The 9974-nt window shown below is 32.0% G+C and overlaps 1 protein-coding gene and 1 non-coding gene across 2 annotated transcripts; one reads left to right on the top strand and one right to left on the bottom strand.

The window, feature by feature from the left end:
* The first annotated feature begins 2603 nt into the window (after positions 1-2603).
* Positions 2604-4048, top strand: LOC141703226 (putative membrane-associated kinase regulator 6). The gene is made up of 2 exons (XM_074506806.1): positions 2604-3566; positions 3665-4048. The coding sequence occupies exons 1-2, from the start codon at positions 2873-2875 to the stop codon at positions 3670-3672; spliced, it is 702 nt and encodes a 233-aa protein (XP_074362907.1). The 5' UTR covers positions 2604-2872; the 3' UTR covers positions 3673-4048.
* A 2864-nt stretch (positions 4049-6912) lies between these two features.
* On the bottom strand, positions 6913-7055 carry LOC141703228 (small nucleolar RNA snoR145). The gene has a single exon (XR_012567415.1). It is a non-coding gene; the product is annotated as a small nucleolar RNA snoR145 (small nucleolar RNA).
* Between the last annotated feature and the right edge of the window lie 2919 nt (positions 7056-9974).

The raw sequence follows: 9974 nt of genomic DNA, 5'->3' as shown, positions 1-9974 counted from the left end.
TTTACGAAAAATTAGTACCCCGTAGGATCATTCCGGATATAAAATGGTACGTTTATTTATAAAAAACAGATCCAAAACGGTACTGGTTTCGGGATAATTATCCAAATCTGTCCAATTTGTATTGCGGTCTTGGTCTCAGCACCTGGTTACATGTATTACGAGGTGATAATTATAATAGTTTAATGAAAAGATCCCATTTATCGAAAATACGAGTTTTATTGATTACCGAAACGAATTTCGTATCGAAAATATTGCGCCGGGACCCGCACAGGACAAAACGTATGCCGGATCGAAAAAGCTGAAACATGGAAAATGCTCGGAATATTGCAATTAGGTTAGGAAGGAGTTCTTGGAAGAGTTTCGTGTTATAAAAATCTAAAAACAGGTGAAGTCGGCTGGTTCCCGATTATATAAAATATTTTATAGATACTCGGAAAAAGAATTATTAAATCCATAAATTTCCTATAAAATCACAAATCAACATAAAAATAATTAGAAAGATAAGACAATTATCTATATTTTATTTTGGACATATAAAAATTAAAATACTCAAATTATATCAATTTTAAACATCCAAACACATATACCACTTAACACATGCCTGGTAAGATAGCAGTAGGCACCATTCATTCCTCATAGTAACAAAAATCAATTGGGCACAATACTATATCTACCGGTATTAAATTACACTCTGCGGGTGAAATAATGGTATAGTAAATTCTCATTTGTGAGAGGATGGTAAAAGTGAAGGCAAAGTGATATTTTATCCAACAAAAGAAAACAAGTGATGGCAAAGTGAAGGTATATGTACAACGTCTCAGTAGCTTAACAATCATGGGCGCCGACGCCGATACATGCATGCATGCGAACAAACGCAGAAGACACGAAGTAACGAAACATTGTACTTCTTCCGAAACATCAAGGAGGGGACCTAGATTTATGTCAATTTCTTCTACTTTTATTGTTACCAGTGTACAATACTGTGTCAACATCTTATCTCGACCAGCTCGGGACCCCTGTCTTTTCTTTTTCTCATTTCGTACCATTTTTTTTGAGCCAAAGTAACAAGTGTTCTTCCCCTCCATCATTTTTCATATTACTTGTGAACCAATGAAGAAGATTATACAGAGTTTGAACCACTTGTGCCTTGTGGGTTTTCTGGTTGTAAAAGAGAATATAGTTCACCTCGATAATTTTCGTACTTCACACTGTTAGAATACTCATATAAGATTATGTAAATAGTCTTCCTCTAACATTCTAAAATTTTAGATGGATTAATTACTAACACATAGTTCATCCGAGTATTGTCTTGCAATGGTTAATTGCAGATTATATATATATATGATCACACACTCACGCATCTACTTTACTTGAATCCTCAAAGTGGCGGACCTACTACCATGCCAGCACCCCCTTGGCCCACCCTGAAAATATTTGACATGTTAATTTTTTTTTTCATATCTCACCTGCAGCCCAGTACATATAATATTAACAAGTTAAAGATAGTAGTACTAGTTTATTCAGAGTTAATCTAGATAGGTTATTCATGCTTAGACTTAGTTTGTCGTGAGTTAACCTAATAAATTGCTTTTGACCTAAGGTTTTAAAAATTTAAAATTTAAAAAAAATATATATTATGTTTTGGCCCTTCCTGAGCAAAATTTATCTGTCCGCCACTGCTGCTCAAACTCTGGTAATCGAAAAGAATACAGAAAGTTGAGAATTATAATTCATTTCAGTTTAGTATAATTCTGGTTCCCGTCAGACTTCTTATTGTTTAGAATAGCTTCTTATCATTCAGATTTATGTCAGGGTCTTTGTGTTATCATGAAAAGAATATATATAAATCAAACTCTAGCAGGTTGGATTTTCTTAATCCTATAATTTCTTCACATGCAACTTGGCAGCTTTAAAATTGGCTGGGACAGTTAAGCCTGCTATATAAGCATAGATAATGAGGCTTTTCATTTGTTTTAACTTATTTGACTTTTGAGTTACTGCCAAATTGAAGGAAGAAACAGCTACACATACTACAGCCCATGACGTATGACTGCATGATTATATATATTTACATGGCAAGAGGCATGAACCGCATGTCTCTACCATGCTCCAAGTCTTCAAATTAAATTTTCTCTACCATTATATAAAATTAATGCTCCAGTGTGTTTATGATAAAAAACCCTCTGCCATTCTTTTTGTCTAAAGATATACGGTACTCCCTCCCTCCCTAAAAACGTTTTTTGTTTGTGTTGTACACGTTTGTCAATGCACACTTTTGATCGTTAATATCTTTAAATTCGTATTAATATTAAATATAAAAATTTCACTGTATTAAAGTACTGATAAATACGAATCCAACAAGATCACTCATGACTATATTTGATATTATAGATTAGACGTAAATTAGTAGTCAATCGCTTACCGTGAACAGTACCTAAAGTCAAAAGAGAAAACGTATATTGGGACGGAGGGAGTACTTGACAAAATTGTAACATTAATTATATGCCACTAGATATTTTCAATAATTTGATATGGCTTATTATATTGATATAGGACTTATTATATTGATATAGTTACATAATCAAACATTGTCACATTGGACAATACATTACTAGCTTAATATTCCCTCCAAATGCACATTTCAATTTAGAAGTTGGCTATAATTTCTTACTTTCACAAAGTTCCTTGGTTTGGTACATATGATTTCATTAGCTCATGACTTTTTAATTAAATAGAGAAGCATGGATTGATGGTCATTTTTGTTTGTAATATATATTGGTCATTGTGAGTCCCATCCATTCTTATATATTATGTGTACCATCATATTTGCTTTCTAAATTTGCTTCTCAGTTCAACAATTTGTTAGGCAAACATGGAAAATAGTAGCTCTCAATCTCTTGCAACTGAGAGTTTTTCATACAGCTGGTTGGTAAACCAAACACCTCAATTTGATGGCCTTGAGGAATACCTCACCTCAACATCATCCCCAAGAGACAGTACCGATTTCAACTTTGGCACTTCAATATCAAGATCAGCTTCTTTTAATATTGTCCATGCTGATGAAATTTTCTCAAATGGTCACATTATGCCCATTTACTTGGACAGAACAAAGATACATGTCGAATCCTTAAACGCCCCATCCGCGCTACCAAATTCCATTCCCATTTCCTCTGCAAGTTTCGTTTGTGATCGGGAAGATGAAGTTGTGAATTTATATTATTTCTTGAAAATCTGGAGAAAGTCGTCGAAAAGAATAATCAGAAGATGCCTGAGAATGTTAAGGCCTTTGTGTTACAAAGTTGGTTGTTCCAGAAAAAGCATTAGAGTGGATGATATCGATAGGAAAAAGTGGGAAATTCGAAGCCTAGAGAATCATGAGAATTCACTTCAACTTGAAGCATCTCCGAGACAAACCATGAGCAAATTGAACGAGTACATGAGATTGAAAAAGTCTAAGAGCTGGAGCAATTTGGGTCAAGAATCAGTTCCAACAAGTCCATATTATCCTTCTTTTGATACGGAGAGCTCAATCTATGAAGCAGTACTTCACTGCAAGAGGTCATTTGGTATGTATATATGTTACAATCATGCACATCATTATCATTTTATGATCACATATAATCTTTATGCTGTTCTTAACTATGATTCTTTTTTTCATGTTCAGAAAACTAAAGGGATTCTCTTAGACAAAAAGACAAAGTGCTAAAGCAAAATTTAAGAGAATAAAGAGCTCGCTTATGGAAAAGCAAGGCAGGACATCATGATGATGAATATGAAAAGTTTGTTCTTATGCCCTTGTATATTTCCATGTCATTCTTGGTTATATAATGTAACGGTGAAGTATAATTTTGCCTGCAAAATCATAAAAGAAGATTTCATTATAAGCAGATAAATTGTTTTAGACACATGGAATAGTTTTAAGCACCTTCCTTTAATCTATAGTCTCTGAACACAAGATTAGTGGATTTTGTTGTACAGTAAAATTGTGTAAAAACTGATTGGTCATGGCTATTGGTACAGTCTATTTTTTTAATACAAAACTGATGAGTTTACGATATATGCTTATTGGTGCATATGGTACAATACATTTTTCTGAATATAAGATTAGTGAGTTTTTGGTGTACATTATTAGTAGTACAAAAATTAATTTGTGGTTGTGAACAAAGGGATCTCAAAAAAAAATTGGAATTATTTTTAAGTGACATCTCGCATTTTTATTAGTGATATGCTCATTTATGTGTCAAACTCGTCTACATGATCAAATTCAATGTATTAAATTCTCATTAGTTTTGCTGATATCATCTTCCACTAACAATTATCTCATTTAAATTATCTTCAATTTCTTTAACAATTATCTCATTTAATTTATCTTCAATTTCTCTCTCTTTCATTTATTATCTCCACTAATTATCTCTCTTACCAATTTCTCGTTCTCTCTTATTCATTTATTTGTAATTTACTTTTTTTCTCATTTTTATATTCTTAAATTAATAACTTTTAATAGTTTCATATTCTTCACTAATTTTATCTTATTCAAAATTAATTTAAGTTACATAAATAATAATTATTATATTTTTTGTATTTAATACAAAATTTAATAATCATTATTTGTAGTTTGAGTCATGTCATTTTTTAAGTTTTTATGTTTATATTTTATTTTATTTTATTCTTATTAGTATATAATAAAAATATTGTATTAATATATATATATATTATTCAAATTAAGCTATTTCAAAATAACTTTTTAAAAAACAATTATAATATAACCGGATATCGGCCCGGGAACTAATTTAGTTACAAAATAACAGCCATACAAAGATATTGGAAATTTAAACGCCCCCGTCTAATGAAATTCTGATCTTCTCTAATAGAAAACTTCAAATTTTAACGGAAACCGGTATTACTGCTTTTTGAAATCATTATCAAATACTTAACCAAATAAAACATACTCCTTCTGTCCGGTATTGTTTTTCACATTTTAACTTTCTCTACTGTTCGTACTAAGCGATTGACTACTAATTTACGTCTAATTTATAAGATCGAACATAGTCATGAGTTATTTTATTGGATTCGTATTTATGAGTACTTTAATATAATAAAGTTTTTATATTTAATACTAATACAGTATTAAAGATATTAACAATTAAAAGTGTACAATCAAAAGTGTACATTAACAAATCAAAAATGTACAATCAAAAGTGTACATTGACAAACGTGTCTAACACAAAGAGGAAACGTTTTTAGGGACAAACGGAGTATCATTTTTAAACAGCAAAGATAGCGGGATGACAATCTGGTCATCGGATCGGATATCGGATATGGCATTCTCATGCTTCAATTTTATATATCATAGAGAAAAAAATTACCATCAATAATTCACTAAAATGTCAACTCAACATGTGTTACTCTAATTTTTCATTTTATTTTCGAGTATCGATGTCCGATACTCGATACTGGATATAGGTATTCGGACTTGAACACTTAATTTAAAACAAAAAATATATATATATGATGTGGATGAGTCTCACACTTGGATATCTAACTATCTCGGATATTTGTGGCTGAACCCGAATAACATACCAGATATATTTTTCTGGTAAGATGTGTTAATTTGTGGGTTTCTATCTACCTTCAATATAATTCACCGGAACATCCTCTGTCAGACTGTCACAGTCGTGAATTATAGGTATCATGTGCAAACTCCTGTACTTGTGAATATTGCATCCAAATCCAAATTTCAATAGCTCTTTCATACAGGGGCAATAAAATTGTATACAAAAGAACAAATACAGAAGATGGAACTACCATGCATGGGCCCGGCCCACCAGATGCCTGGAGTCTGTAGATATCAACCCACATAAGCAAAAAGTAGAAGGCTTTAGGCACGCGTACCTCCGTTGTAATAATTTCTCTCCAAATTCCTTTATGTCCCGTTTGGAAAGGCATCTGAATTTGATCAAATACTTGAGAACTGGGATTTGAATTTATTTGAAATCTAAGATATTAAGATATTAATATAAATATAAAAATTTGAAATAACAACTAAAATTCTGTTTTTTTTAAATTCATCATTTAAAATAAAATATATGTTTTCAAACACCATCTTAGGACATTTAAAAAGTTTCGGTTGCTTCACCCTCCCCAGCATCTACCAAATTCTTCATCAACTAAATTTTGTGAATAAGTGTTTATTCTTGGAAAAATAAATAGTTAGATATATTGCCCAACAGTCTAAAAATCAGCCAAATTAACCATTATATATGTAGAACTACATTTGCTAATAGATACTTTGCGAATATTTTGGGTTTTAAAGTTTAGCATAAATGACGTGAACATTCTAATAATTCCTTGATCCACAAACACATGAAGATTAAAGGGACCAAACGGCTATAGCATCTTACTTGTCCCCGTTAGGCGTTCTTCTTCTGTCCCTCTCCTAACCACCACCACATTCCGCCCTACTATTTATTTCTAAACCATTTTCTTTTAATATTAATAAACTATTTAACCCAAACAGACTATCTACAAATCTTGCATTATTAATACATTCCAACTTTAACATTTCTAGTTTCAATTCATTTGATTTTCCTTTAACAAGTCTTGTATATGGAAGATTTTGAGAATATATTTTACAATTACATTATTTTGCTTTGTCACCATTACTTGCTCTGTTAACTTTGATCCTGCTAACTTCATCTATATTCAAACACTGTAGTTATGAGAATATATTCATCTATATTTTAAAAAAAATCAAGTTATGAAAAATATTAGATAAAAAAATACCAAGTTTTTTGTGATAATAAAGTTGTATTTACAGTAATTTAAAAAATTGAATTCAGAAAACACTTAGTTTCTAGCATTTGCATCTTAAAAAAATGTAAAGAAAAGATAAAAATGAATTACATGCAAGAACAATATGTGGCCGATTTTGAGAATCAAAAGCATAGGAAAAAAGGCTTAGGAATCCTACGATTCGGCGTTCAATTTGCGAAGGTAAAAATATGTGTTAGAGAGGACTCTTTTGAGTTTTTCCCCCTCTGCTGGGACCTTCGATTCAGTACACAAACACAAATATTTACACATATACATACACATAATTCATATAGATTATATTGGTAAATGCTCAGTGAATACGAACCAATGGGTATAGATATTCATATTGAGAGCACAAACTCTCAATCATGCTTTGTTTTTCCATCGTTTCTCTTCATCGCATTTGCAAGTTTGATTGTACAAATTTATGTAAAAGAAAATTATATAGAGGAAAAGATAGCAGCGGCGGCAGCTATTCAGTGAGTCTATGTAATAAAGACTCAGCCCTAACAATTGTACAACAAACAAAGACTACCGGATGTGTTTTATAGTCCTCTTGTTATCAAATTGGGCTATTTTTAAAGGCCCAAATTTGGGCTTTTCAATTTATTCTTTTTAACAGGAAACCCCAAAATTTTCAGTTGCCTTGGGCGGGCCTGGGCTACTCACGAAATCTCGCTAGAGTTGTTGGCGCCTAAAATGCAGAATATGTACTTCCTAGTTTGCAAGAAATGCAGAATATGTATATCTATTTTGGGTATTGCAGAACGTAGAACGTATAATTTACTAAAAGGAGCACATTGTGTACAATAGTCAAGTACTTGTTAGTCTTGTTAGTAAATAAAGCTGGAGTATAAGGGCTCCCGGACATTTTTGTCTAGAAATTTTGACATTTATCTATCTTTTTTTTTTTTGATTGTATTTACATAAACTTTTTATATTCGGGTTGCTAACTCAACGGTAGAGTACTCGGCTTTTAAGTGCGGCTAGGATCTTTTACACATTTGGATGAAGCGAGGGATTCGTCCATACCACCGGTAAAGTTTGGAAGACCACGACTGATCCTGAAAGGGAACGTTTCAACTCAAACTTTAGTTTTTTAGCACATTTATTCAAAATATTCCAAAAGTAGCACATAACGCGAATATTTCAAAAGTAGCACAAAACGCCCATTCCTCTGGAGTTCAACCCCGGAGGCCCAGAAGAAATGCCGTTCTGGGATAATTACTTTTTTTTTTTGCTTTTTTCCTTTCCTCCCCGAACTGAATTGGACTGAATTGCAGTTGGTGTAAAAGGTTGTTAAGTTTGTAAGAGTAAAATCAATGTTGGAGACCTATTTTTGAGCCTTAATATTAAATTGAAAAAAAATTGTTTTGGTGATTTTTTTTTTCTTGGATAGTCATGCAAACCTTTTTTTAGTACGTATTTTTTGTTTTTAAAAAAATATAGTTTATATATGATTTTTTTGGCTTTGAAAAGGGTACCAAGGTACTCGAGTGTGCAATTTGTAAGAGTAAAATAAATGTTGGAGACCTATTTTTGGGCCTTAATATTAAATTGAAAAAAATTGTTTTGGTGATTTTTTTTTCTTGGATAGTCATGCAAACCTTTTTTTAGTACGTATTTTTTGTTTTTAAAAAAATATAGTTTATATATGATTTTTTTGGCTTTGAAAAGGGTACCAAGTTACTCGAGTGTGCAATTTGTACGTGGGGGCATGTTTAGCAAATCTCATAATTAATTCCTAGAAAATTATTTTGTTTAATTTTTTTTTCTATTGACCAGTGATGTAAATTTATTTGTAGTACTCATATTTAACTTTTATTTTAATTTTTTTTTTGTAATGTTTTAGTTTCATGCAAAAGTGTATCATGGGGAATAATTTTTGTTGACGAGGCCTTATATTTTGATATGAACTAATTTGCTGATAATGAATACTTGACTTGAAACACAAATTCTATGACATATGAATAATAAGGATATATGAATAATAAGACGATACAGAATAATAAGACAATATATGAATAAAAATGAGTACGATGCAACAATACAAATATTAAGAGGCAACAATATATGAACCGGATCAGTCATCTGCATCATCGGAGTCATCATCATCGGAGTCATAATCATCCTCATTGATGTTCCAGGTATGGGACTCGATGAACGCCTTCATTCTCTGCAATTCCCTCGTTGACTCCTCAAGTTCACACTGCAACTCGCGGATTTCTGCAGAATGAGCTACATTCTCTGTGGTAATTTCTTCCCTAAGAATTTCAATGAGAAATGCTACACGGGGTTCAAGCGGCTCTTCGATCCAACGTTCATAAATGCAAGCACCGTCGGGACATTTGATAAATCGCCTTCCTGCGTCAATACCCATCCAGTAGTGCGCTTCAACAACTAATTTTTCACAAAAACAATAATCCAAATTTGGGAGTGAAGACATAATTACTTTTGATGAGTGTGACTTCATGAGGTTGTAACTCTCTATTTATAAGTGATTTGGTAAAGAAGACATGAGGTAATTTGAAGGACAGTTAACGTGCTAAACATACTATACAAATATAGTTCATATTCAAAACTTGATTGTGACTTGTCTCTCACCTGCATTATTTTCAAAAATATGGAATCATTATCTGGTGGAAAGTGACAGGGAAACTCTGTATATGCAATGACTTCACATACAAAGCCTTATCTTTTCCTCTTTATGTCATGTATAGGATTTGACTTGTCATGTACTGTTTGAAATGTCATTCAACTTTAACTTTTTCACTGTTTATCTAAAATTATTGGAAATGGTTGCATGTGGTTCTGAACTGTTTACTAATACGAAACAGTAATTTCAAAATAAACTGAACTGAGCACCCAACTATTAATGATAATAATATTAGAACAAAGACATATTCGACTAATATAGAGCTAGAATGCATAAATCCAAAAAGGGGAAAAATGCCACTGAAATTAGAACACAATAATTCTTGTCAAGTTTGTTCATCAGACATGTAATCATCGGAAATATAATCTTCATTCTGTAATATTCTGTGTTTTTCTCCTTCCGTAAGCTCTCTACCAGAAGCATGAACTGAATCTTGTGCTAGTTCGAACATATAATAACGACTCCTACGCAACAATATTCTGTTATTTTCCCGTCGAATACAGGT

Source organism: Apium graveolens, unplaced genomic scaffold, assembly GCF_009905375.1.
Source record: "Apium graveolens cultivar Ventura unplaced genomic scaffold, ASM990537v1 ctg635, whole genome shotgun sequence".
Classification (NCBI taxonomy): Eukaryota; Viridiplantae; Streptophyta; class Magnoliopsida; order Apiales; family Apiaceae; genus Apium; species Apium graveolens.
The sequence above is the reverse complement of the archived record's forward strand: the minus strand, read 5'-3'. Positions and strand labels throughout refer to the sequence as shown.